Here is a 27,666-nt window from a genome sequence, read left to right as displayed (position 1 = left end):
AATCAACTCTTTGAACGGGTAGATAACTGCAGGATGAGGGGAAATGGTTTTAAGTTGAGGGAGGGGAGATTGAGGTTGGACGTCAGGGGGAAGTTCTTTACAGAGAGAGTGGTGAGGTACTGGAACAGCTGCCCAGAGAGGCTGTGGATGCCCCATCCCTGGAGGTGTTCAAGGCCAGGTTGGATGGAGCTTTGGGCAGCCTGGGCTGGTATGAAATGTGGAGGTTGGTGGCCCTGCATGTGGCAAGAGGGTTGGAGATTCATGATTCTTGAGGTCCCTTCCAACCCTGGCCATTCTGTGATTCTGTGATACTGCATCAGATGGCTGAAGGATGGTGGTGAATTCTGTGCTAATTCTGATGACACGATGTCACAGTTTGGGCACTCAGAGAGGCTCAGCCTGGCAGCTGTCACCGCAGTCATTAAGCAGAGTGCTGGAAGCTGGCATGGACACAGATCCAGGTCACTGGAAAACTGTGCTTCTGGCACAGCACTGCACAACAGAGCAGGGATGGGCCATCACAGAACCACAGAACCGCTCAGGTTGGAAAAGACCTTTGAGATCATTGAGCCCAACCTCAACCAAACCATCCTACCCCAACAACCCAGTGCTAAATTATGGCCCTGAGCACCACCGGCCATGGAGAGCTACAAGGGATTTGCTGCAATCAGTCCTTATTTCCAAACTTTTGGGGCACTGCAGCTCTGCCTCCTCCAGGCCGAAGGAAGGAGGTGCCGGAGCGGACCTGGACTCGCACAGCAACCTGCAGCCACTTCCCATCATTCTCTGTGGGTTTGGAGCTTCAAAACGGTGCCCAAAACAGAACCGACCCCCCCCCCCCGGTACCGGCCGGGCCTCAGACCCGACCCCGCCTTTATCACAGCGCTGTGATTGAGGCTCAAATTCTGCCCGTTCCGGCCTGCCAGGGCTCCGAGCTCTCCCCGGGTGCCCGGATTCGGGCCCTGCACTCTGAATGGGGTCCGCGATGCACCGGGGCCGGGCTCAGCCCGCGCTCCATGCAGCCCCGCCCCCTGACCTCTGACCTCTGACCCCGCCGCGCCTCCGCCGCTCCCCCCGCCCTCGTGGCGTCGCAGCCAATCAGCGGCCGCCGCCACATCCGGGTCCCGCTCTCCCCCCTCCCCCCTCCCCCCACCAACCTCCGCCGCCGCTCGCGCCCGGCCATGGCGGAGGTGAGTGAGGAGCCGGTGGGGTCGCGTCGGGCCGGAGCCGGGATGGGACCGCGTCTTCCGCATCGCTTTTGGGCCGGGTTGGATCAATGAGGGATGGAGTGGCCGCGGATGGGTTCCGGGGAGCGGGGCCGGTTCCGATCCGGGAGCTGCTGGGCCTTGGGCCCGGTTGTGTGGGGGGCGAAGGCCTGAGTGACGGAGGGGCTCTGGAAGCAGCGGGGCTGGGCCTGGAGCCGGGACCGGGCACGGAGCGGAGCGGGGCTGTGCGGGAGTTTGGTCTGGTGGGATCCCGGGAGGGTTTGGAGGCAGAACTGTGGGAAGGAACATTGGGGGGGGGGTGGTGTCCCATGGGGGTGCTGGGCTGGGACCCCGGGGCTTCTCTCGGTGCTGCTGTGCTGCTGCTGGACCCATCGCCCTGCATTGCTCTGATATCTCCTGGTGCTTCCCAAACACTGCTGGGCTTCGTGGTGATGGAGGCACGTGGGATTGATGGGAGCTCTGCACTGGGAGCTCTGCGATGGAAGCACTGCGTTGGCTGCTGTTCATCGTGAGACAACAGCTTCTATCAGAACAGCAGATTTCGCCGTTGGAACATCACAGCACTCCTCTGCCTGTCCCACCCAGAACAGCTCTGTCTTCGTTTTGACCCTTGGAGCATCAGAGTGCTGCATTCTTCTTTATGCTGTTGCTTTGGTGTGATGTTGGTCAACGCATCCCTTTGCCTTTGGGACAGCACAGAGCCTCAGTGATGAGGTTGGAGCACGAAGTGTCACTTATGGCATCACCAGAACACGAGGTCTGGGCAGTGCAGGATGTGACCTTTGTGAATGTTTTGCTCCTTCAGATGCATAGGATACAGCACAAATGTGTTCCCATCCATGCCACTTTCCTCTGGCTACCACTGGGATTTGTAGAAAGCAAATCCAAGTTGACTCTCACAGAGTTCAAAATATGCGTTAAACTAGCTCAGGAAATCACTTTAGTTATTAAAATAGTGATGTTAGAAGGAGAAGTGTTCTCTTTTTCCTCACTTTCTTGCAAGAGTTGCTTCAGCTTGAGAGACTTTCCATCTCTGGACAATGGCAGTCAGTGCTGCAATGGAAAATGGCTTTGTCTGTGCCCTTCCTTTGTGTAAGACACAACTCTTGATTGGTCTGATGTGCTCAAAAACTTGAGTCCAGAACATAGAATGGAGTGCTGGAAACATCCAAAAATACAAAGAAGAAATTGGATAATGGATCAACATCTGTGTAACTTTTGGGAGAGGCAGAGGGTTGGAACTGGACGATCTTTGAGGTCCTTTCCAACCCAGGTCATTCAGTGATTCTGTGATTATGCCTGAGAAGCAGAGAGTAATGGAAGGAAATCTGCTGCTGGGAATACCTTTTCTTTTCTCAAGTGACCAATGGATGGAGGAGCCATTTTCCAACCTCATGGTTCACTGTGGAGGTGAATGGAGATCATTGCTGTCATCTCCCATGGAGACAGAGCTGCCACCAGCAGTAGATGACACCACTGGTACTTCACATCTGAGAACCACTCTTGATCTGGGAGCATCTGATGATGCCTTGGTGTTCCTGCTCTCTTTCCCATGCATGTAATGCTGTTGTGTTTCCTTCCTCCTGCCTGATGATTGCTTCTGAAGTGTCAGATTGCAGCTCCTCACCTTCACATGGAATAACCACCCATCACGTGGCATCAGGAATATTCTTTCTGTCATGGTTTACCTATTTAAGTCAAACCCCCTTTTCCATCTTATTCCTCTGGCTTGCCTGTTCCCCTAATTCCTGATAATTTGAAGAGTTGTTCAGTTTTTCTTCTTTTTTCAATCCAAACACAGCAGTGCCAATCATTTCATAGTGACCTCCAGCTTACAGCAGTTCCCACTCTCCCTAATGCTGCCTCAGTGCTTTGGGGACATAAACTAGTGATTAGTTACTAGGTTGTCATCCTGCCATATTGACTATTACTCTTTGTTATAGCATGTGATCTTTAATCCAAGAGCTCATCATCCCTGAAGTGTTCTGACACCTTTTCAAGCCAGCCCTTCTGCTGCTGCTGCTCTCAGTCTTCGTTTTCAGAATCCTTTGCGTGCAGCTCCGTATTGATCCCCATGTGAAGGAGGCACAGTCAATATATGGATCATTGTCTCTGCAGATCATTCGAGGCAAGAGGGAGTGTAGCCCACACCCTTCTCATTCTCACCAGACTGGGATTATTTGTTTGGATGGATTTATCCAAGAGGGTTTTGTGTTCAATCCCATTCCAGCAAGGACCAGCAAAGAGACATAGAACTTTCCTGAGTTATGAATCCATTTCCCAGCACGACCACTCTCAAAATGGAGGTTGGCTGAACTCTTTCCTTCCCTTAGCCCATAAATTCCTCCTCCCTTTTCTTCATGGTGCTCTCTGCCTGCATCCAGAGTGGTCTGCAGTGGGGTTACCCTGTTGCTAATGCTCAGACCCCAAGAATGATGAATTGCAGCACACTGTGCACTCAGCTGGGACTGAGGCATCCTCGTTTCACTGCTCCAGGCAGGGGAAGGAGCACGAGTTCCATGGTTGCTTCTCAGGTCCTTGCCTTCCCTCCTTTTTGGTCTTTGTCTTGATGGGAACATCTGCTGCCTTCTAAACCAAAGCCTGGAGTGGCTTTTTTGGTGTATACTTCCTTTTAGAGGATCAGTTTTGATTTGAACCTGTGTTTTTTAAGCTTTTAGAGCCTTGCACTGAAGCACCCTAGATGCCCTGGCTCACAAAGAGGATCATGAGATGTCAGCAATGACTGTGTTGTACTGATGCTCTGACTTCCTTCTGCCATCAGATGCTCTCAGTCAACTCAAAGGCATCACTTAATTACCTGCTTGCTCCCTACCTAGGCTGAACTTGATGAACAGCCTTTCCATGTCCCTCAGCCCAGGGAGCTGCAGATGTTCTGGATTGTTTTTCAGACCTCAGCCCATATTGCTGCCTGAACTTCTGACCACGCACTGAATGCCAAAAGGCAGGATCCTGTTCTCACCATCCACCTGTCTCACCTCTTCTTACCTCACCTCTGCTACTTACACACCTTCCAGACTCCTTTGCTGCTTGCCAGCTGTGAATTTCTTGCCTGGTCCCTCTGAATCTCCTGAATGTGGTGAGGCCTTAGGGAGAAGCTGGCATGGTGGTGGATGGCCATTTCTGATTGCATCTCCAAAGAGTGGCTCAGGTCCTGAAGGTGCTGTGTTCCAACAAGCATGATGTGTGTGTTTGGGGTTAAAATACTTCATTTAAGTGAGCACGTAAACCATAAAGACCTGAGCTCTGAAGCTGATGAGAGGATAAATAATTAGCAGAGCGCTGAAGGTAAGATGAAAACTCCACCACGTGCACTTAGAGACTGAGGGGAAGGTGCAGAACCCAAAGAGCAGAGCCCTGGAAGAGCTGCTCAATACACCTAACAAGAGTTCTTCTTGCACAGCACAATTTCCAGTGCTATCCTGTGTGGATTTTATTAACTTTTGCTTTGAAATGAAACTAATTATATTTACTGGTGGGGTTAAGAGGTGTGTTGCATTCTTAAGAGATGTCTCAGCCATATTTTTCTCTTTCCTTGAAGGCCTCGGTGGGCAGGCAGAGCCCGAGGGTGGTACCATACCCAGCCCACAGCCTTTGTCCTGGAGAGCCCAGCCTTCAGAGCGCAGCAGGTAGCCATGCTTTATCCTTCTGTTTGTTGGTCTGATTTCCAGAGGAATCCATGCTCCTGGGCTCAGTCTGTCTGTTTCTTCCCTTTCTCCTTCCAACATCTTTGGAACTTGTTGGTTGATTCTGATGACATTTGATGGATAAGTCTTAATGATGCCAAAGCTCCTACAAATGTCCATTTGCTGTTCTCCCAGTATTATCCTGAAAATGCCTCCAGTGAAGGAAAAGCTGCAGTGTGCATTCAGATGTATGACATCAGAGAATCCAGCTAAGAGAGGAGCATAAATACTTGGGAAACAGTCATGGGATATGAATGTTTAGGGAACCAGGCTTGTAGTGCCCACAGAAGGACTTTGTTTAGTTGTTTCCATTCTTTCTCTCTCTTTTCTGCCTAATCTCTTCCTCTGGCTTATTGTGGCTGCACATACACACAGGAATGGGTCGTGTCAGGTTTTGTTGCGTCAGAAGATTGGGTTCAGGGTGGTGCTGGTATCCAACTTCTTTTAATCCCTGCAGTTGTGTCAATGGGCTCAGCTGATCACCGACTGAACCTAGCAGAGATCCTTTCACAGAACTACGGCGTACGGGAGGAAAGGGAAGAAGAAGATGATGCTCAGGAGAAACAGAAGTCTTTAGAAGAGCTGGAGAAGAGTTTCAGTGCCTCTCAGGTAAAGGCAGCAAGGGAGGGGAAGGGGAAATTACCTGATGGATTTTCTTATTTTCTTTGACAGTAATAGTACCAAAGATCTTTGTGGGAAACTGTTTTGCTTGCTGTATGCTGTGTTTAAGTCCACCCATCAATAGGTCTTAGATCTGAATTTGGATAGCAAGGAGTTGGTCTTTCAGCAGCTGACAGCAGTACATGATGGTCTGCCAGGTATCCACTGACAGCTGTTCCTTCACACACACTATCGAAGAGCCATCAGCTGTTGGCTGCATATGCAACATCCACTCCATGGTGGAGAGAAACCCCAGAGAACAGATGATGTGGTTCTCTGGTGGATGCTCCCCATGGGGGCCTCAGTGGATCACAAAGTGTGCTCTTGCTCTTCAGGTCTGGCCCAAGAGTAGTATAGGGATTTGCTCCATCTCTTCTTCTGTATCAGAACAGTTTTACTGTTTAGCATCTCTTCACCAGCATGAAATCTAGTATAAATATATTTTTAAAATACTTCAACTGAATTGTTTTGGGGGTGAAATTTCCTGGCTTGTCCTTACCTTTGAGAAGAACAGGTTGTGGTATCCTGGAACACCATACCCCCTTCATTGTGCAGCATTACCCAAGGCACTCAGAGCCCCCAGAAGAGCAGAGCTGCCATGACTGCCTCTGCATATCTCTGTGTTCACTGCAGCTGCTGTTGTTCTCGGTGATTGTTCCATGCCTGATGAAGCTTTGTCCTCCTCTCGCTCAGAGCAGTGAAATGCCATTTGAGGAGCTGCTTGCACTTTATGGCTATGAGGCATCCGATCCCATTTCAGAGCAGGACAGCGAGAGCAATGACATTCCTCCAAATCTCCCTGATATGACTCTGGATAAGGTAAGAGCAACTGTCAGCTTGGGTGTGTGCTGTTGGCCTGCACTGCAGCTTGCTGTGCTGCCTTAGAGCTCCGTGTGTCTGGTAGCTCTTTTCAGAGGGAGTTTGGGTAATTCTCAGGGAAGGGCTCTGCCTGGTTCTAGTGCCCCAGTGAAAAACACCAGGTGCAGAAATGTGAATGAACATACAGAGTATGGAGGAGGCTGGAGGAAAGATAACTTTTAAAAAGAACACTGTCACAACTCTGTATGGAAGTTTGGTAACAGTTCTTGGCTCGTAAGGTGAGTCTGTGAATACACAGGGAAGGTTTGGATCTACCTTCAGTGCTAGCTAACCTATCTCTGCCTTCCATAGGAATCCACTCTCCTCTGAACGCTTAGAGGAGTGCTTCAAAAATAATCTGGGGGTGATGGGGAGCACGAGGGAGAATCTGTCTTTGAAGCTGTGGCTGTGGGAGGGTGAGGAGAGCTGTGGATGCAGCCACCCTGGGGCAGAAATACTTTCCTCTAGACCTCGCTCCCCACCCGCCTTCCTTCTTTCATGTAATTCTTCTTTAATCTAAACTATTTTTCACTTTTTTGTTGTTGTTAAAAGGAACAAATAGCGAAGGATTTGCTTTCAGGGGAAGAAGAGGAGACACAGTCTTCAGCAGATGATCTGACTCCGTCAGTCACGTCCCACGATGCATCAGACCTATTCCCAAACCAGCCTGGCTGTACGTGCTGCTAATTTGTAAATAATTGTTTTGTACTTAAATGTGATCTGCAGGGTAAAGCAGGGATGTATTTCTTTACTTTGTCACTAAGTTCCCTGACATAAATTTTCCCACATTCCTTCTGGGGGCTGTGAATAAACTTGTGTGCTGGTGGGGTCACCCAGCATCAGTTGGACATGAGTGTAGGTGGACACTTGGGATCAGGAGAGAGCTGTGTTTAGCCATAACTCATAACACTGAGAAAGTGAGAAATGTTTTGCTACCTGTTGCAATTACAGTCTGTAAGATCAGTGCTGGGTCTGACATCTCTACAAGTGAATAAATTCAGTAGCAATAGTGGCCTGATATATCGTGGCAGTTGCTAAATATCAGGCATGAAGCTGAAGCACGTGAGAAACTCAATGTGAAGTGATCTTATTCCTTCTGCTGCCTCACAAAATGAAGGGTTGGTTGGCATCACCCAGAAGGCAACTGTGCACATTCTTTTATTTAAAAGGGAGGAGTGGAAATATGGGTGAGTTGTCACTGAGGACCACTCTGAAAGCAACTTTAAGACAGAAAATAAAGGGAAGGAGAGGGAACATGGAGCAATAGAAATAAATCGTTTCATAACAACAAATCTTTCCCTTTTCCACAAAGCAAACAACTTCCTTGCTGATGAAGACAAAGAGCCCTGTTCATCTCCATGTGCTTCCTCCATGGCTGAGGAATCAGAGGAGGATTCCATGCCATCTAGCGAGTGTAAGAAGGTAAATGGTTGAAGTACATCCAGAAGGGGAGCTGAGGCAGTGTCCCAGATCCTGAGGAAAACATGACACAAAAGCACTGTGATAATTCCTCAAGCAAGTTTTCTTGCTTTAACTTTCTTTTGCTCAGTGCTTTGTGTTTTGTGGAAGGCAGTGGCATACGTGGATTGGAAGTGTTTCTTTAATGTGATCTCAAAATCTCTTATCTGTTTTCTGCTTCACATATGCAAAGTGCTGTTGTGCCTTGGTAAGTCAAAAGTGCACTCTGTAGCCCTATAAAAGGGAATTGCTGGGCAGTATTCCCAGTGGGCTTTACTGGAGGGGAACCATCTTATCAAAGGGAGGAGCAGATTCTGAATTCATCCTGGTTTTGAAGGTTGCAGGAGACGTTTAGCACATCTTTTATGTCCATCCTCAGCTATTTGCTGTATATCTAACATTAAAACAGTATAGATGCCTGAGTTCCCTAAGGTATTCTCTGTCTAGTTGTAAATCTTTCTAGCTACCTTATAAAGTAGTCAGAGTTCCCTAGAAGTTAATAGTGACACTGGGGACTGCAGATGTACCCTGGCCTTGTGGTGTCACAGTCCTTAAATAATGAAGTAAACTCAGTGCCTGTTTACTTTACTGAAGTAAACATGCAGCCTGTTCCATTTACCCAACTCTCTCTGATGGTATTTCAGGATATCAGTATTGGACCTCAGTTCCAAGCCACCGTTCCCATCCTGCACTTAAACAGGCACAGTGAAAAAGGTAAGGCAGCTTCCTTGGTGTGTCTTATTTGGGTTTTGGGTTGCTGTCCTGGGGATTTGATGAGTTCTGCATCACTAAATCTATTTTGTATCTCTCATCTTGGCATCTCTCAGTATCAACACCAAAATGTACAGCTATACCCCAGCTAGCTTTAAACTAGCTTGCTTGGATTTGGCTAGTAATAGAACTACAGAAGCTCCATGAAAACTGGCTTGGCATGACAGGTTAGGAAGAGAGGAGCTCATCTGTAGCCAAAGCAAGATGCTGTGATATATTCTTCCCTGGCATTTTCCTGAAGTAACAAGAGTTACTTCAATTCAATACTCCCTGGAGCTGACAGTTCCTAATTTGTTCTGCAGACATGCTGATGTGCAGATTGTCTCATAACTAGTGCATTGCTAGCAGCAGCATGTTGAATTTCTGAAGAAGTTAGTTAACAGAAAAGCACCTCTTTAGAAATGACTCACTTCCTCACTGGTTCTTTTCACCCAGCAGACTAGAAGCAACTTAGTTAAAGGGGAGAAAAAAGTGCTCTCAGCCTTTTGTACTAAAGATCACAAATTTAGTGCCTGTTTCATGCAGTGTGTATGTTTGCATCAGCATGAAATGGGAGGAAACTGACAGCAGATCCACACAGGGATTTTTTTATGCCCTGTCAGTGCTTCTTCTGACCTGAATATGTGGCAGGAATCAGTTCCTTTGCCTCTAGAAAGAAGTGAACAGGTGAAACATGAAGGGTGCTAATGGTTTTTATCTGAATAGAAAATGAAATCACTGTATTTCTGGTTATTTTTATTGTAGAATCCCTTTTTGCTTTCCTCTGTGCTGCTTATTTTACTTAAACATGTTTACTTTGCTTTGTGCCATGCTCTCATGGACTTAGAGCCTTGAAACCCAAAAGGGGCAATAAGCACATAGTGATGCTATTTTATGTGGATGGAGCAGCTCATGGAGGAGCATTACAAGCTAGCACAGCTTTTCAGCTGCTTAGTTTTGTTTCTAGGATGAAGAAGGTCTTGAGCCTAGGCCAGACTTGTAGTTCAAAGCTGCCTTTTCTTCCTCATCCTTTTGCTTGCTGCATGTGGGAAAAGACACCTTTAGAACCTGTAGGTTTTAAGTTGCCAAGATTAATGAATCAAAGCAACAGAGAAGATGGTAACAACAAAACTCATCAGCCAACCCTTGTGAAGAAGTGGAAATGAGTCAAACATATGCTTGGGGCTCTAAAAGCAGTATTAAGCTTAATAAGCAGTATTAAGCTTATCTGCCTCCAGAATCAGGAGGGAAAGATGCAGTGGCTTCACACAGATGGCTGCCATCTCTAGTGCCAGCTTGGAGTCCAAGCAAAGGTTTTCTCTCTCCTTCTATCTCTGCTGTGCATGTCCATGCTGATTGTTTCTCAAAAGCAATAGGATTCTCTGATGAGCTTATTTCAGTGCTTTTTTCTGTTAGCCTATGAAAATGAAGATCAGCTGCTTTGGGACCCAAACATCCTACCTGAAAGAGAGGTTGAAGAGTTCCTATACCGTGCTGTGAAGCGGCGGTGGGACGAGCTGTCTAGCAGCAGCCTGCCAGAAGGAGAGATGGTGAAAGACAACGAACAGGTAAACCCTGGTAGCCAGAGATACTATCAAGATAAAATTCTGCCATAATGGTGCAACATTCCTTCAGAGATCCTGAACAAGGCTCACTTAAAAGAGAATGGGGCCTCCCTCCTGTGATCCTTTCCTCCTGCTTCCTAGATAAGTGAGACTGCCCTTCAGATGCTCTTATGAGGCTTTTCATCCTGCCCTTGCAAAATCTCTGAGACAGAGCTTGCTGCATGATCACCATTTTGAATCTGCCCTCTGTACATTCTGTGTCTTTTTCTTTTAAGGCAGCAGAAGGTGAAACTTCTGGAGAAACTTCAGAGCAGTTGTGCTTCCCCTGAGCTAGCCAGGTTAGATTCTCACAGCAAGCCCAGTGTCTGTAGAAGCACAGAAGCACACCAGTAATCTCTAGAGCTGCTGGTAGAATTGCATCTTCTCAGTCCTAGGGTCTGTAATCCAGTGCTGTGAAAATGAGAAATATGCTGGTGGCCAAGTTGGGGCTAATGGCAAAATGAGTGCTGGGAAAAATAAGTGTTAGAAGACAGATGTGAATTGTAAGGACCTCTGCTTCTGGTCTGTTTCTCTCACACACGCTGTCAGCCTCTTTCTTTTGTGTCCTAGGCTTTGTACGAGCTGGTGAAATGCAACTTCAATGCAGAAGAGGCATTACGGAGGTTACGGTTCAATGTGAAGGTTATCAGAGGTGAGAACCCCCTGTCTGGGTTCTACCCCAAAAGTCCAGGTGCATAGAATTCTTCCTGGATTCTGTACATTTTCCCCAATTTCTCTCTTTTTTTCCTCTAGATGAACTTTGTGCGTGGAGTGAAGAAGAATGTAGAAATTTTGAACATGGCTTCAGGGTCCATGGGAAAAACTTCCATCTTATCCAGGCAAACAAGGTAAGAATGTTCACCCCTGCATCACACCGAGACAGAGGGAATGAGACAGTGGTGTATTTTGAGCCTTGGCTAAAGCAGGAAGTTCAGGACTGCTGAGTTCCAACCCCAGGCTTTGTGTTGACTCATGCTAGCAGGTGATGGGCTGTTCACTGCCCTGCTCTGCCTTATTTTCCAGGTGGGAGAAGTCACAAACAACACTGGCCTGCATGAGTGATGTCAGTTAATTACTGATTAGCCCTTTCTGGAAGTCTCAAAAAGTTCTTTCCAAACTCTCAGCCCTTGCAGTACCTTCTGTGAATGAGTGAGTTGAGCATGTGGATGTTTTGTAAAGTCCCCTGGGGTCCTCTAGAATGAAAGATGCTGTTGTAGGGAGAACTGGGCCCCAGGACATATGCTGCTGTGCTGGGAGTTGGCAGAACCAGAGAGTCCAGTTCTGCAGCTGATTCACTGTGGGCATGTTGACTCTGGCCAGTGAAAATGGATGCAGGTTTGCTCTCTTGATGTTAAGTGTGCTACTGGAGGTGCAGGAAAGTCCTGCATGAATGTACTGTGTGTGAGCCCACACTGGGGTCTGCAAGAACAATTATGCACCATGGGGAATTCCTTCTCTGGCTGATAACCACCTTGGAAATCTCAGTATCTGCTTCTGTTCTGCAGTGTAGATGTGTCCATAGCAATATATATATCACCACCATGCACTTGACTTTCTGTGCTGATAAAAGTGGGTGAATAGCCCTTGCTCTGTGAGACACATCTGGATGTTGACTGTGATGTTTCTCCTCAGGTCCGTACCCGGTCAGTGGGTGAATGTGTGGAATATTACTACATGTGGAAGAAGTCAGAACGCTACGACTACTTCACTCAGCAGACTCGTTTAGGAAGGAAGAAGTACGTCCTCCACCCTGGAGCCACGTGCGTGGAATATTCTCACACTAAAATTAGTAATATTGTGAAGATCCCTGCTGCAAAGCACCTTCACTGTAAAGACTGTGCTGTCTGCTCTGGAAGGTTTTTTGGGGTGGGAGCACATAACCCGTTCTCAGAACGTAAGCCACTGTTGGTGTGGGAAGGGATGGGTAAGCAATTATGTGCTTGGATCTGGACTGACTTATGCCAGAAAATACTGCCTTCTTTTTTCATATAAATGCATTCATGAGGGAGGTTAGGATCAGGGGCTCAGGGCTAATTTCAAGAGGGATGAAATTTCAGGAATAGGATTTTTCTACATACTCGATTTCTGATGTTTTGGAGGTGAATTAATTTATTTCCCAGACGCTCCCCTTTTTAGGCAAATTGAAATCTATTTTAATTACAGCAAATGCTCTTCTAAAAGGTTGAAGCTGAAATGCTTTAAAAGGTCAAATCAAAATATTTAAGTGGAATCCACAGTGACTTAACTGTGATTGCCTCCATGCCAGAACCTAAACTGGGTTCTGCAGACCGAGAAGTGATGGACATTCATTTTTGTGAGGCCTCTCCAGCCCTTTTGCTTTATTTGTTGGTGGGTTTGGATCCGAGTCTTCCTTGCCTACATCTCTGGTTTGTGGGTGGTCACAGTGCTGTCTGCCTTTCCCCACAGGGATTACACTGACAATGATTTGGATGGGGGTGAGGTGGAAAACGCCAGCCGCTCTCGGAGCTCCCCACCCATTCCCTCTGCCACCAGCTGCCTGGACTCTCACTTTGGCCAAGACCAGCTAGCAATTGAGAGCACAGGTAACTTCCTTCCCTTCTGTCTACCACGGGAGAGGAGTTATCCTCCTCCTTTTGCCTTTCTCCTTTTGCCATTATCCAGCAGTTGCTCTTTTCCCTGTATCATGTCAGTGTGCTCACAGAGTATGATGCATGTAAAGGAGACTAGGCTTTCTCTGCATGATGAGCACTGACTTTTCTAGAGTTGACTTACAGTTGGTCCTGCTTCACATGCAGAGGAATGGCCAATGGCATTCCCAAAGCAAGAGAATGCACTGACTTTGGGCACCTGCAGTAGAGAGATGTTTCCAATGCTCCTGCTTTAGTTAATGTGCATAGGTGTGTTCTCCAGAAGCTGATTGGAGGCACCAGAAGTCTGTTTGTACCTGTGAACTGCTTTCAGAGCTGTGAGGAGACTCAGAGAGACTGAATTGGGTTCACTCCCTCTCTCTGTCCTACCACAGAGAAGGGTTTCATGTTGGCACCTGCCAGGTGCTAGAGGGGGTGGAGTTTAGGATAGGGTTTATATTGGAAAGTCTTGAGATTTCCTTTCAATTTCTGTAGAAACATCAATGCCCCCCTCTCTGCTGCCTGCATCTTGCCTTTCTTTAGAAGATGCTGGCAGGATTCGTGCTTGCTATAATAAAGAAACATTTTTGCCATCAAACAAGAACTGTTCTGGACAGGTGGGATTTGAACTGGATTCTGGTTTTCGTATGTTATGGACTTATTCTACTTTTATTTCACTGCTTTCCTCTCACTTCCTCCCTCCCTCTGTCTGTCTCCCTTACATCTCCCTCCTTTGCTGCACGCAGAGCCCCTGAGTGTGGAGAGCACAGCCTGCAGCCTGGGCAGCATGAGTGAATCGGGACAGGGCTACGAGTGCAGTACTCCTTCAGAGACGAATTGTTCCTTTGACCCTGCAGAGGAAACCTCCTCAGGCACCATCTCTGCTTCCTGCACACGGCATGCTGTCACCCCCTCGGACACGGGGCTCTTTGCTTTGCCACCAGCAGGACCAGGACTGGCAGAGAAGCAGGAGACATTACAAAGCTCTGGTGAGACGATAACCATGGACTTCACTCTCCCTGCAGACATTAATGAGGGTTTGCCTTTAATTGCTGGCCCTGTGGATTTGGGCAGAGACCCAGAGGCAGTGGTGGCCCCTGCTCAAGTGTCCTTATCGGTCACAGATTTTGGCCTCATTGGCATTGGAGATGTAAATAGTTTCCTGACTGCTCATCAGGCCTGCTCAGCACCTGTGGCTCGGTCAGAGCCTTTGTCACAGTGAGAATCTTCAGTCACAAACCTGTCACGGACCCAGCAAGGACTTGGACCTGACTGAGTCAAATCCTGGAACTTCCACTGTTCTGTAGGGACAGTTTGGAGCTCTTGGTCAGAATCCGTCTTTCCATCCTCCTTGATCCAAGGCTACAGTGAAACCAAACACATTTCTTCTCCAGCGTGTTCTGACAGTCATGCAAAGCTGGTGGCTGGCTTGAGTGAGGGGGGAGGCTCATGAACCCCCCCCCCCATTTCGTTGACCATGTGTTACCCCAGGTAATGCCAGGCTGTTGGGAAAATCCCTGCCCTCAGTACAGGGGAAGTGCCCTTTGGCCCAATGGGACAGTCTGAGTGAAGAGATGTTTTGAAAACAGGGATGTATTACGGGCACTTCAGGGCTTGGACAGAGGGTCTGAGAGCTTAGGAAATCAGCATGGAGCACAGTCTGCTTGGGCTGGAGGGTTGTTCACCAGCAGAGGTGAGCATGGTGATGCCAAAGGAAGGTGAGGAGTCCTGGCTGTTCACTCACATGTAGTGCATTGCAATAGAAGCCACTCTCCCCCCTCCCCTTCTCGCAGCTTTCCTGCACTCTGAGCTGTGGGTCGTGGTGGTGCACACAGTGCTGTTCTCAAAAACTCCTGCAGTGTGCATTTCCCTCTGCCCACACTGCCCCCAGGTGCAGTGGTGCAAACTCTTCCAGCCCTCTGGCCAAAGCTTCAGGGCTTGGAAATGGATGCTGCATTAGTATGGTGCATGCTTAAGCCTTTCCCACCTTTCTTTGCAGAAGAAGGGAATGGTTATCTCTGAGTTAAATCTCGCTTTGGACAGTGGCTGGAGCTAGAATGGTGAAGGTGAATATGGAGAAGCAGAAGGTACCAGCACAAGGCAGCTGTTAGCTGCTCTGACCCCACCACTGGTCTGCGTCTCCCTGGAGCCGAATGCGGGATGGATGGATGTGCATCCTGGGAGGGTGACAGCTTTCAGCCCCTGTACTGCTGGAATCAGAGAAAATTGCCCCACAGCAGCACCAGACATCCTCACTGCCACTTTGAGCACACCACACAGTGTGCACCTCAGCCCCTGGGGCACCCAGTGAGTGTAGGGCACCAATGCCAGCACCGAGACCCAGCGGAAGAGCACATGGCAAATTCCTTTTCCTTTCCCTTTCCACCCACCTCTGTTCTAAAACATCACCCCAAACTCTCATAAAAGAGAGAAGGGGATGTCTGTACTGCCATTAGCACTCAGGAGGTGATGGGGTGGGTAGGAGGTGGCCAGCTGCCTTGCAGGGAGCTGTGGTGGCCAATTGGTGTCACAGACCTGTGCCAGGTCTAGGGTTTGTCCCAGGCTTAAATCCACTAATGGTTCTCATTCCCTGCTCCCCTGCAAGGAATGCTGATTTGCTAGGCAGGGCTCTGGTGCAGGTGTTCCCTTCCTCCAGACGTTTTCTGTGTTTGAGAAGGGGTTTGGGTTAAGATTTTTTTGCTTATTTTGGTAGAAGCCTTCAGGCTGTGATCCTGCAGTTGCTTCTGCTGCCAGTGGATTTGGAAGATGACTAAAACTATTAGCCTGGATCCTCGTTTTACCTGGCATGGTGAGGCTGCACTCCTGCGGAGGGAGCACAGAGACAGTGCCAGACAGCTTCAAGGGATGGCTTAGGATCAGACCTCGTCTCTCACCTTCTGAGCCCCAGACCTGTTCCCCTATGCCAGCAGGGGGTTGTTTCAGTCCCAGCCAACGCTGAGCTGTGCCAAGATCCTGACACAATGCTCTTGTGACCGGGCATCGCTCTGCGAACCACATATGGTAAAACAGAGGTCTTTGGCTGCACCCAGCTGCTGGAAATGGAAAGCAAATCCAAATGCCAGCTCCATAGTGGAACTTCCCAGGCTGTGATTCCCCCTTTCTGGGGGAGAGAGGAAGCTGCTTGGCTGGAAGGAGAGGAGGGGGCAGGGAGAGAGCAGCTGCAGCCCTCCTGGGGAGGGCCGGGCCTTGGCTTCTCCTCTCCATCAGCCAAGAAGGTTTTTAGTTTTTCCTGAAACTATTTTTTTCTTTGGTTTGTTTCAAGCCCCGATGAGAGCAGAGGGGAGGCTGGAGGAGGCAGAAGTGTCTCTTATTTATATTATTCAGTGTTGTTTACAGATTCGCATGGGGTCTTTCAACGTGTCAACAGGAGAGCGCGGCGCATTTTTCCACATCACTTTAAAGGGAGAGGGGTGGAAAGGGCCGGGATGGGGAGGGGAGGCACAGGGGGAGGACGTTTGCTTTTTGTTGGGGTTTTCTTTTTTTCCTTCTTACAAAGCACATTCACTTGGAGATGCTCCCAGTGCTGGACTCTTTTTTTTTTTCCCCCCTTCCCACCTTCATGCCCTACACTGTGAAGTGATACTGCCTTGAAGGCCCCTCGCCGTTATTTATTTAATTAAAAACCTAATTTGAAAGCGAGCAGGAAAAGTGCATTTGGGAGTTTTTGGAGAGAGACTTGAGGAGTTGCAGCCCCGTGTGTGGCAGTGGAGTTCCCAGAGCCCATCCTGCATCATACGGGGGAACATCCTGGGTGCTCCAGTGACCTGCCAGGACCTGTGGGAGCAGCGCAGAGGTCCTGCAGGGCTCAGGGCAGACCCTGCATGGCTGTGGGTGCTCCTGGGGGCAGCAGGGAGTGAATTTTCCCCCCGTGCTGTGCGTGGGGGCTGAAGGGAGAGCTCGTGGACTGGGCAGTGGGCATCCAGCCGCCTGCCCCGTGCCCAGCCAGGCTCTCATCTTCAGTCCCAAGGCTCAGAGGAGGAAGGAGACCCTCAGAGCTGCTCAGGAGAACCGCAGCCTCCGAAGCCGAAGCCCCCGCGTGGATGTTTCTCCTCCTGGTCGTACTGCGCATGCGCACGGGAACGCAGAAATGGCGTTTCTCTGCTCTAACCGCTCTACCCCGCCAGTCCTCTCATGTCTATGGTAATGGGCCTTCCTGTTCGCACTGCGCATGCGCACGAAACCGCAAAAGGGCTTTTGCTTTGCTCCAACCGCTCTGCTCAACCAGTCCTCCAAGATCGATGGTTTTCGGTCCTCCACGGAGTAACGCGGATGCGCGCGTAAACGCGGAAGTGGCGCCGTGATCCTGAGTGGAAGGCAGTGAACGTCTGAGGCCTGAGGGCTGCGGGACGGTGCTTCGTAACTCAGGCCATTAACAAAATAACGAAACACTTTTTTTTTTTTTTTCTTTTTAAGATAAGAAAACACAGCGCTCCGAGTAGAAATGTTATTCTGCTGCTGCTTGTGAAGGCAGAAGGAGGGAATATATCTGCATATGGAAATGGTGGTGCCCTGGATTAGGGAGTGCACTGTTGTGTGGTTTCTATATAGACGTAACAGCAATTGTGTGTAAACATGGATGAAGTTGGTTGGGAGGGAGGAAAGTTTAATTCCTCCAAGGTGGAACACGTAGCTGCAATTGAGAGATGAAAAAAAAAATCAAGGAAGGAGAATATTGAACACAAACAGCAAAAATCCTGTTATTTCCTACTCCAAAACTGATCAGGAGTGCCACCATCAAGCACAGCCATCTGCCCTTCCCTGCCTGAGGCTCAGAGTGACGCAAAACGCCCATCCTGGGCCATGTCAGTCCTCCCATGTCTGTGGTCCTCGGTCCTCCAGCGATCCCCAGCTCCAGGACCCCACAAATGAGGGCTTTTCTGCCAGCCATGGGCGTCAGCTCATTGCTGTGGGCCTCCATGGTCTGTGGGTACCACCATGGATGCCACCACCCACAGGTGCCATCCTGTTGGTCCCATGGGTCCCCCTGGCTACCACTGCCTATGGGTCTTCATTCCCATGGGTTCCACTCTCTGGGTTCCCAATGCCCACAGGTGCCATTGTTTCTTGGTCCCAACGGCTCATTCTTCCCCATGGCCCATTCATTGGGTCCCACAGCCCACGGGCACCATCATCTCTCAATGACCCATGGGGTCCCCATGAGGGGAGAGGCAGAGGATGGCCATCATTCTCCATTTTGGGAGCACACATCAACATCTCCTGACTCAAAAACTCCCCATCTCCCATTGCCCAAGGACTGCCACGTGCAACCCTATGGACACCAACCCACAGACCCCAACCCACAGACCCCAACCCACGGACACCAACCCACGGACCCCAACCCATGGACACCAACCCACGGACCCCAACCCACGGACCCCAACCTATGGACCCCAACCCACGGACCCCAACCCACGGACCCCAACCCACGGACACCAACCCATGGACCCCAACCCACGGACACCAACCCACGGACCCCAACCCATGGACACCAACCCACGGACACCAACCCATGGACCCCAACCCATGGACCCCAACCCATGGACACCAACCCATGGACCCCAACCCACGGACACCAACCCACGGACCCCAACCCATGGACACCAACCCACGGACCCCAACCCATGGACCCCAACCCATGGACCCCAACCTATGGACACCAACCCATGGACCCCAACCCATGGACACCAACCCACGGACCCCAACCCACGGACCCCAACCCACGGACCCCAACCCACGGACCCCAACCTATGGACACCAACCCACGGACCCCAACCCATGGACACCAACCCATGGACCCCAACCCACGGACCCCAACCTATGGACACCAACCCACGGACACCAACCCATGGACACCAACCCATGGACCCCAACCCATTTCTCCCACAAGTGGTCCCAAAACCCAACGGGTTGGAGGCGGCCACGCAGCAGAGGCAACACGCGGATTCGTATATAGTAAAAAGTCTTTATTAAGAAGGCTTTGAAGTCAAAAAATAAAACTCTTGATACAATTTTCATAACCGTCAAGTCAGCTCAGCAAATATATAATCAGTACTTTAGCCATGTAAGGTTAAAGGTCCGTTATTTTCTTTTTAAAATAAAATATATTTTAGTTTTTAAAATTTATTCAATAAAGTACATATTTTCCTATAAATTCCCTACATATACATAAAGAGGTAAAAAATAAAAAAATAAAACTAGAACAACAACAAGAAAAAAAAAAAAAAACCAACAAAAACCAACCACGAAACAAAAAGGAGATATAGAAATCTGTCTGCTTTTCTTTTTGCAACATGCCATGTTCACCCCTCCAACCCCTCGTAATGCTTTTTGGGCAGTTTTCACATTGGCAAAATAGAAGATAAGACCTGTGTTACAAAAAAAAAAAAAATATATATATATATATATATTTATAGAACCGTCAAGAATCATCCAAAAAAATAACTACATACAAAAAGAACGACAACGAAAAAATTATAATAATAATAGAATGCTTTTAAAAAAATAAAAGACAACCCTTGCGTGTCCTAAAATAAAAAGTGCAACCGGACCTTTTCTTTCTGTTTATTTAACTTTGCAAACTGAATACTGTTATTTGGAAAGGACTGTTGAAGAACAGCTGGGCTTCCTCTTCCCAGCCGCCACAGCCGGGCTAAGAGTTAAAGCTATTCTGTAAACATTGGGTTCTGCTCCTCTCTGCGGTTCTGTGTCTCTTCCTCGTCGTCTTCGTCTGCCCCTTCCTCCCCAGCCCTCCCAACCCCTTTGCTCTGCCCCCTCCCTCCCCGCAATCCTGCCCTCCGGCTTCCATCCAGCGGGAGAAAAATAGCATCTCCATCCCCACCCCTACACCCCCAGTCCGATCCTTTAAATAAAAAGGGTTGACGCCGACAGTTGCGTTGATGCCAACGGTTGCGTTGACCCCAACGGTTGCCTTGATGCCAATGGTTGCATTGACCCCAATGGCTGCGTTGACCTCAACGGTTGCGTTGATCCCAATGGCTGCGTTGACCCCAACGGCTGCCTTGATGCCAATGGTTGTGTTGACCTCAATGGCTACGTTGACCCCAACGGTTGCCTTGATGCCAATGGTTGCGTTGACCTCAACAGCTACGTTGACCCCAACGGCTACGTTGACCCCAACGGTTGCCTTGATGCCAATGGTTGCGTTGACCTCAACGGCTGTGTTGACCCCAACGGCTGCGTTGACCTCAACCGCTTCAAGTCCTTAAAAAGTTGTGTTGGAGGGGAGGGGAGTGGGGCTGCTCGCCGCGTCAAGCTGGCCCCGGCTAGGAGAAGATGTGGATGGCTTGGGTGGCCGGTGTGTGGCACGCGGGGCACTCGGGCTCGGCCTTGCCACAGATGCGCATGGCACACTCCATGCAGAAGAGGTTGTGGCCGCAGGGCACCAGGGCGGCGATCACCTCGCTCTCAAAGCACACCATGCACTCATGAGAGCTCTTGCGATGCCCGTCGGTGCTGCTGGAGTCGGTGGGTGAGCCCGAGGCGGCCGAGACGCTGCCGGGCAGCGATGAGGAGGAGGAGTAACCCGTGCTGGTGGAGAAGGAAGAGAGCGAGCCCTGGGTGGGCAGCCAGGACAAGGTGCTGACGGGGTTGCTCTGGATGCGGCGTGCCAAGGGATGCTCCAAGGCCCCTCCGGTGCTCTCGGGCAAAGTGGGTGAATGGCGCGGTGTGGCCGTGCCGCTGTTGCGTCTCTGCGAGCCGCCGAAGGCTTGCAGGGGGTTGGCAGCACGCTCAAAGGGCGACCAGATGGCGGCGGCGGCACTCGGCGTCGTCAGGTCCAAGGCCAAGAAGTCGAAACCGAAGTCACATTCCTCCGAGCCCAGCGGGGCCGGCGCATCGCTGAAGGTGAATCCACCGCCGGTGCTGTAGGGGCTGGTGGGGCTGTTATCTGCCACCCGCCCGCTGTAGAAGGACTCGGTGGAAGCGCTGCCCAGGGAGCTGAGGCTGTCGTTGCGCAGCGCGGCTGCGGGCCGGCGGGCTGGATGTGGAGCTTTGGCCCACAGACCGGCAGAACCACCCTGCAGGTCCAAGCAGACGTCGGTGCCGTTGGTGTGGAAGTCGTTTTCGGCGTTGACGTCGACGAAGGAGCCTGTCCGCATGGTGATGTGGGCCTCGATCTCCTCGCGGGCCCGGTCCACGTTCTCGGGCATTCCCGTCACCTCAAAGACGGGCTCCTTGTCACGACTGGGTGTCACGATGTAGGTGTGTGTCTGCTGCTGGATGCGTTTGATGGTGGCTCCCTTGGGGCCCACCACCAGCCCCACCACGCGGTATGGGACTCTCACCTGGATGGTGGTCTGGCCCGGCAGGTTGGGGGGACCCTGCAGGGCACCCGTCAGCCCATTCACTTTGTTGCGTGTCGCTCGGATCATGGAGAAGTGCTCAGCAGCTGAGAGGATCTCCCTCTTGGCCATTTCCACATCCTCCTTCCTCCCGGTGACGATGAAGATGGGTTCCTCGCCCCTCACCGGTGTCTTGATGTATGTGTTTGTCTTGGCACGCAGGGCTTTGATTTTGCAACCTGGAGAGCGAAGGAAAAGGGGAAAAAGATGATGTGTCAAAGCCAAGACTTCGTGAGAACACAGTGCCCAGGAGGGAGAGATGCAGAGCCAGCAGGACCCACAACTAGCAGGACTCAGCAGGTACCACAAGTATCCAGCAGGTCCCAACAGGACCCAATAGGATCCAACAGGCGCCCTGGTTCTGCAGCTGCAGCCCAGACACCCTTGGAGAAGGCTCTTGCTTCACAACTCACACCAGCTGCTAAGCCAGGAAATGGCCCAAGCACAGCAGGAATGGACACAGAGTGACGGGTGAACTGGGTGACACCGGCAGCCCATCCTCACCCATCCCAAACTCCTCCTAGGGGGGGACTCCAAGGTGGGTGCCAGCTGAGAGGGGGTTTGTTGCCTTGCCCAGCCCCACTGATCACAGCCTCTGCCCTCTCTCCAGTGCACCATTACACAGCACACCCAAAGCCAAGTTGGGATCCCAGAGGACGGAGGGAGCAGAAGCAGAGCCTGAAGCCCATCCCTGTGCTGCTTCTGCAGATCCCCATTCATAGCACCAAACAGCTGCATGGCACCGGGAGAGCTCTGCGGTGCACACAGAACAGCAGCTGCGAGTGTAAGGAGAGCTCCTCCTCCTCTTAATTCCCAGCAGCAGAGAAAAGGGAGCCCCGGGGGGCTACAGCACGACCCCCCAGCAGCCCCATCCCATGCGGAGACATCCCCAGGGAACCTAACGGGGGACAGAGGCAGCAGAGCCACACACAGCTCCAAAACCCGGCGTGCAGCTCCAGGACAGAGAGAGCAGCTGGGGATGCAGCCCTATGGATCCATTCCCATCCAAGTTCAGCCCTTCCTGCAACCCCAGAGCCGCCCGGGTCCCAGCACTGCTCCTGGTGAAGCCGTGCGCGGCTGCAGAGCTCGCCAAGGAAGAATGTGGGTGGAGAAGGGTTTGACGGCGCTTTTCCTAATTTAGGACAGCAACTGGAAGGTGTATTTATGGCTGGGGGCAGCGCAGGGGCGGGGAAAGCAGCGGCCCAGTCGCTGGAGCTGGGCAGAACCAGCAGCCACCAAAGACCCATTTATTATTTTGAAGCGTCAGCACTGCTGCAGCCCCGCACTGCCCTCCCAGCACCTGCTGTAGGGCTGCCCTGCTTTGTGCATTGCAAATCGGGGGAAGGCAGCAGCAACACCACATGTGGGGTTTGCACTCACACGTCCACATGCATCTCAATGACTGGGGGAGAGGCCAGGAAACAAAAGGGGAGGAAAAGCCCGTAGTGCTCAGCTGCTAAAAAGCACCAGGTGTGATTTGGGAATCGAGGCTCTGAGGATGTGCTGCAGGGATGGGGGACCTTGATGGATTCACAGCATGTTTGGGGTTGAGAGCTTCAGTGCCACCACCTTTGGGAACGCAGCAGACGCATCCGTCTCCAGTCCCAAACTCCACCCAAAGCAGAGAAACGGGGCTGGTGCCCGCTGGCTGTGGGATGGCTGATCCCTAAACATCCCAGCCACCCCCTTGGACTGCAATTTGGTGACACAATTAAATACACCACACACAGCAAGCCACGGGTCTGCTGGCCCCATGGTAAACCCATACAACCCCATAGAATCAATGAATACCCCACACTGGAAGGGGTCTATCAGCATCACAGAGCCCAACAGCACCGAGTCCCATCCCCAGGCAGCTCTGGGAAGTGCCCAAAGCTTCCACACCCCACCTGGGGTGCACCCGAACTGCACAACACATGGCTTCACCGACAGCCTGCAGCGGGGGGAATGCTCTGTACCAGCAGGAGCTATTTTCAATCAGTCCCAACACGCCTCCAGCCCAGATGGCCACATCTTTCTTGAGTCCACACGGCACAACCCCAGCGATGGGGACCTGGGATGGAGTGGGTCCCCCAGCATCGCCTGCATCCCGCTGTGGTTTGGTTTGCTGGGGTGGCCCAACGTGCAGCAGCAATGCTGAGGGATGAGGAAAACAAGGTGCCAGACTTCTCTACGAGGCTATAAATAAGGTGGCTTTCAAAGTGTTGCCGCAGATCCAAAAAAAATTCCAACAAAACGAGGGGAGCTGCAGCCCACAAAGACCCCTCCTGACACATCCACACCATCCTCTGTCCTCACCCTGGGGGTCTCCAGCACAGACAGCATCACCACCAAACGATGACCCGGCGATAGCACCTCATCACCACCTGAATGCTCCAAATCCTCCCAAATCCAACTCTGCGCCCTATTTGCCCTCTGCTGCCCTGCACGCAGCCCCACGCGCTGACGATGTGGAGCAGGACACCATGGCACTGCCCATGGGCTGGCTGTGCCACAGCCCATCCACACACTGCCTGCACACAGCCCTGGGAGCTCTGCTCAGAGCTGGGTCACCCTCGGGGACGTGGCACAGCTCAGCGCTCAGGATGCTCCATCCACCCTCATCCTGATGCGGGGACCCCAGTGCCCACCCCGTGCCCAAATCTCTCCATCCTCAGCACAGCTCCCATCACCTGGACACCGCTGCCCTACTTCTGCTGGTTGCAAAGAGCCAAACGATCGGTGCCCACAGCATTTGGAGCAGACAATCCCTCCCACGGATGGAGTCATGACCAGGCTTGCACGAGGAGGCACAGCCACGTAATCCTGCCCGGCCGCGTTGTGGGGTGGGCACGGAGAAGAGCCTGGGACTTTGGTTTGTGTCACACAAGCACCGAGATGGCACCGATGCATTCCGTGCAACAAAGGTTTACTTCCTGAGCTGTTTAACTTAACTCTGGAGGAGAGAAATGAAAGAAAAGAGAGAAACTGCAGCCAACACCCTGTGCCATGCATCAGCCCGTGTGGGACGGCGCGGTGCAGGTCGGACGGTGCTGCCAGATCACTGCAGGACCTGCAGCTCTGCACTCAAACACAGGGCAATGCAGGCTGCAGGGACAGGAATCCCACAGCAGCCAAAGTGCCACCCAACAGCACACACAGCTCGCAGGAACGCTCACAGACCTGCATGGGATGGGGACACGCAGCCCTCAGCCTGGTATCAACCCCAAAGCCACCGCCCCAAAGCGCTGCCCCAGCCCAGCATCCCCAAAGCGCACGTGGTCAACACCAAGCTGGGGATGTGAGGGACCTCAATCCCTGCAGCAGTGGGGGACAGTGAGGAAGAGGAGGCTGATGGAGGAAGGGCTGTGCTGGGTTTTGAGGCCCCAGAGCCGTTCTGGCCTCGCACATCCCTCATTTAAACTGGAAGAGAGCACAGTGACGCCCCGCTCGCACTCACTGTGGCATGGATCCCTTTTCCATGCCCACCTCGTGCCCGAATCTCTCCATCCCCAGCACAGCTCCCATCACCTGGACACCGCCTCCCTATTTCTACCAATGCAAAAAGCCAAACAAACCCCTCGGTCCCCTCGCACAGCACCAAACCATCCCCAGCACACACAGCACTGCTGTGCTGGGCAGAACCTGCAGTGCCGAGAGCTGAACCCAAACCACCCCAGCATGAGGTGTGGGGGGCACAGCACAGAGCCAACAGTGCTGGGGGGGCCAAGAGTGGGTGCAGAGATGGTGCACATGAAGCACATCTCAGGGAGAGTGCAGCAGGGGGGACTGCAGCCATCGGTGAGCCCAGGACCCCATTGGTGAGCCTGGGACCCCATCGGTGAGCCCAGTGCCCTATTAGTGAGCCCACGACCCCATTGGTGAGCCTGGGACCCCATCGGTCAGCCCAGGACCCCATTGGTGAGCTCAGGACCCCATCAGTGGCCTGGGACCCCATTGGTGACCCTGGGACCCCATCGGTGAGTCCAGGATCCCATTGGTGAGCTCAGGACCCCCATCAGTGGCCCTGGGACCCCATTGGTGACCCTGGGACCCCATCGGTGAGCCCAGGACACCATTGGTGAGCTCAGGACCCCATTGGTGACCCTGAGACCCCATCGGTGAGCTCAGGACCCCATCAATGGCCCTGGGACCCCATTGGTGACCCTGGGACCCCATCGGTGAGCCCAGGACACCATTGGTGAGCTCAGGACACCATAAGTGGCCCTGGGACCCCATCGGTGAGCTCAGGACCCCATCAATGGCCCTGGGACCCCATTGGTGACCCTGGGACCCCATCGGTGAGCCCAGGACACCATTGGTGAGCTCAGGACACCATAAGTGGCCCTGGGAACCCATCGGTGACCCTGGGATGAGGCAGCAGGGCGAACAGGCACTGTAACCCTTCTTGATACAGCACAAGCATCCTCCACGTCAGCCCCAAAAAACCAAAGGGGTCCACAGACCCCCCATGGAAACACGGAACCACGTCCCCATGCTGAACACAACAAGATGCTGTCCCGGCGTGGGGCAACAACGTGATGTGCAGCTGTTCTTATCGAGCTCTCACCATCCTGGGTTCGGCGGTGCCATATCTAAAAAAGGTCAGTGATGTGAAATTATAGGGGTGCCAAAAAAGTTGGGTGTCCCGGTGCTGACCGGGAGCGTGGTTGGTGGGGAAGCAACGCAGGCCAATGGGAAGCGTAGAGCATGATGTCACCACGCTAATCGCAGCATGGCTCGGGCTAACAAAGAGAACAATGAGGCTGCCCAGCTCCCCTCTTCTCTGCTGGAAAAAAAAATAAAAAGTCCCCCCCCCCCAAAATCTCCCCCCAAGCGTAGAGAGAGATGGATGGGGATGGAGGAGGAATGGGATGGCTGAGATGGGGAGAACTGGGGTGGGTGGGTGTGGGGGGGGTTTGAGGGGGGGTTACCCCCTTCTGGTTTAAATTCATTGGGGGTATTTAGTGTTGTTAAGGTGTAACTGAGTGTGTGGGTTAATTGGGGTGGGGGGGGGTTGTCGGGACAAAGGAAGGCGTTGTGGGGTGAAGCGTGTGGGGAGGGGGGTGTGTTTTAGGGGGAGTTGTGCACTTTTGCAAGGGATGATAAAAAGGGGGGGGGGGGGGAGGGAATAAAGAGTGAAACGGGGTGGGGGGGAAGGTGGGGAGGTAAAGGACTTGGAGCAAGTCTAAGAGATGGGTTGAACTTTTGGGTGGTGGGGAGGTTTGGATTTAGAAGGGGGGGAGGGGAATGAGACAAAGAATGAAATTGACCCAAATGATGATAAGGGATGGGGGGGGGGGAAGGGGGGGGGGAAGCCTCAGCCGTACGGCGTCTCCGGGCTGCTCGGACCCCCCCGGGGCTGATAGTATGGTTGAGATAAGGCTAAAAACACACAAAGAAAAGGCATTACCTTGACGGCCCACGATTTCAGCGACGTGTTCGGAGCTGGGAACGGGAACGCATTCGGTCATATTGACGCTTTTTTTCCTATTCCCGAGGATGTTCATCTGGTCGGTTAAAAGAGGGGGGAGGTGGTGGTGGTGGTGGTGGTGGTGGTGGTGCGGTGCGAAGTTGCCAAAAACGGATGATGATGATGATGATGAAGATGATGATGATGATGATGAAGATGATGATGATGGTGGCGGTGGTGGTGGTGAAGAAGAGGTACCGGGAAGAGTCGGGTTGTTCCCGGGGGGCTCCGGTTCCGCTTCCCCACCCCCTCCTCCTCCTCCTCCTCCTCCTCCTCCTCCTCCTCCCCCCCCCGGTTCGGTCGTTTCCTCCAAACCCAACAACGATAATTGATCCAAGGCGAATCTCAAAGCTTCTTCTTGCGTTTGAGACGACCCCTCCCTCCTCTCTTTTTCGTTCTCCGGTTCCTGCCCGGTGTTTAAAATCGACGGTGGGCTTGGAGGAGGATTTAATAAAGCTAAACAACGAGGGGGGGCTCGACCAGCCTCTCCTCCGTCGGGTTGATAGATGGAGCCGGGCATGGCGGTACTGTGCGGTGCTTTGCGGGGCGGTGGCGGTGCCCGGTGCCCGCCGCACGCCGCCTCCCCCCCCCACCCCGCCCGGCCCCGCGCCGTTCAGCCCCGCCCCCACCCTCCCCCCCTCCCCCCTCGACGTCAGCCCGCCCCGACAATGGGCCGCGCCCGGCGGTGCGCATGCGCGGTAGCTAACAGGAAGTGAGGAGTGGGGTTTTTTTTGCTTTAAGCCCCGCCTATCTACTTCCGTCGCCACGCCCCCTCTCGCTTGCCCCACCCCCTCACATCCTGGCGGGAAGCGTAGAGCGGGCGGGGGAGGGGCGGCTGTGGGGTCGGCGTCTGAGAGCTGCTCGAAGCGTTTCCTTTGTGTGTTTTTATCCCCATCCCAAGCACGATAACCCATTATTTACAACCATACGATCAGCCCCGGGGGGGTCAGAGGAGCGTACGGCG

General features: G+C 52.0%; 2 protein-coding genes across 8 annotated transcripts; one reads left to right on the top strand and one right to left on the bottom strand.

The window, feature by feature from the left end:
• The first annotated feature begins 1,130 nt into the window (after positions 1–1,130).
• Positions 1,131–16,920, top strand: MIER2 (MIER family member 2). Of its 7 annotated transcripts, none has more exons than XM_031604269.2 (13): positions 1,131–1,190; positions 4,786–4,873; positions 5,388–5,539; positions 6,224–6,409; positions 7,001–7,121; positions 7,761–7,870; positions 8,551–8,620; positions 10,073–10,224; positions 10,831–10,912; positions 11,014–11,108; positions 11,893–11,996; positions 12,688–12,824; positions 13,616–16,920. In XM_031604269.2, exons 1-13 carry the CDS (start codon positions 1,182–1,184, stop codon positions 14,089–14,091), a joined length of 1,782 nt encoding a protein of 593 aa, XP_031460129.1. In that variant the 5' UTR covers positions 1,131–1,181; the 3' UTR covers positions 14,092–16,920. The 7 variants fall into 7 exon arrangements, with proteins under 7 accessions (XP_031460129.1, XP_031460128.1, XP_031460130.1 ...); XM_031604268.2 differs by having other exon boundaries at positions 11,893–12,020; positions 13,616–16,918; XM_031604270.2 differs by having other exon boundaries at positions 6,284–6,409; positions 11,893–12,020; positions 13,616–16,917.
• Positions 16,921–19,437: 2,517 nt separating this feature from the next.
• On the bottom strand, positions 19,438–27,313 carry MEX3D (mex-3 RNA binding family member D). Its single transcript, XM_090125855.1, has 2 exons — positions 26,643–27,313; positions 19,438–21,429 (listed from the first exon to the last, which is right to left on the bottom strand). Exons 1-2 carry the CDS (start codon positions 27,220–27,222, stop codon positions 20,174–20,176), a joined length of 1,836 nt encoding a protein of 611 aa, XP_089981981.1. The 5' UTR covers positions 27,223–27,313; the 3' UTR covers positions 19,438–20,173.
• Between the last annotated feature and the right edge of the window lie 353 nt (positions 27,314–27,666).

This window comes from Phasianus colchicus, chromosome 28 (genome assembly GCF_987193195.1).
Source record: "Phasianus colchicus chromosome 28, bPhaCol1.hap1.1, whole genome shotgun sequence".
Classification (NCBI taxonomy): Eukaryota; Metazoa; Chordata; class Aves; order Galliformes; family Phasianidae; genus Phasianus; species Phasianus colchicus.
Note: the sequence above shows the minus strand (reverse complement) of the source record. Positions and strands in the feature narration are given on the sequence as shown.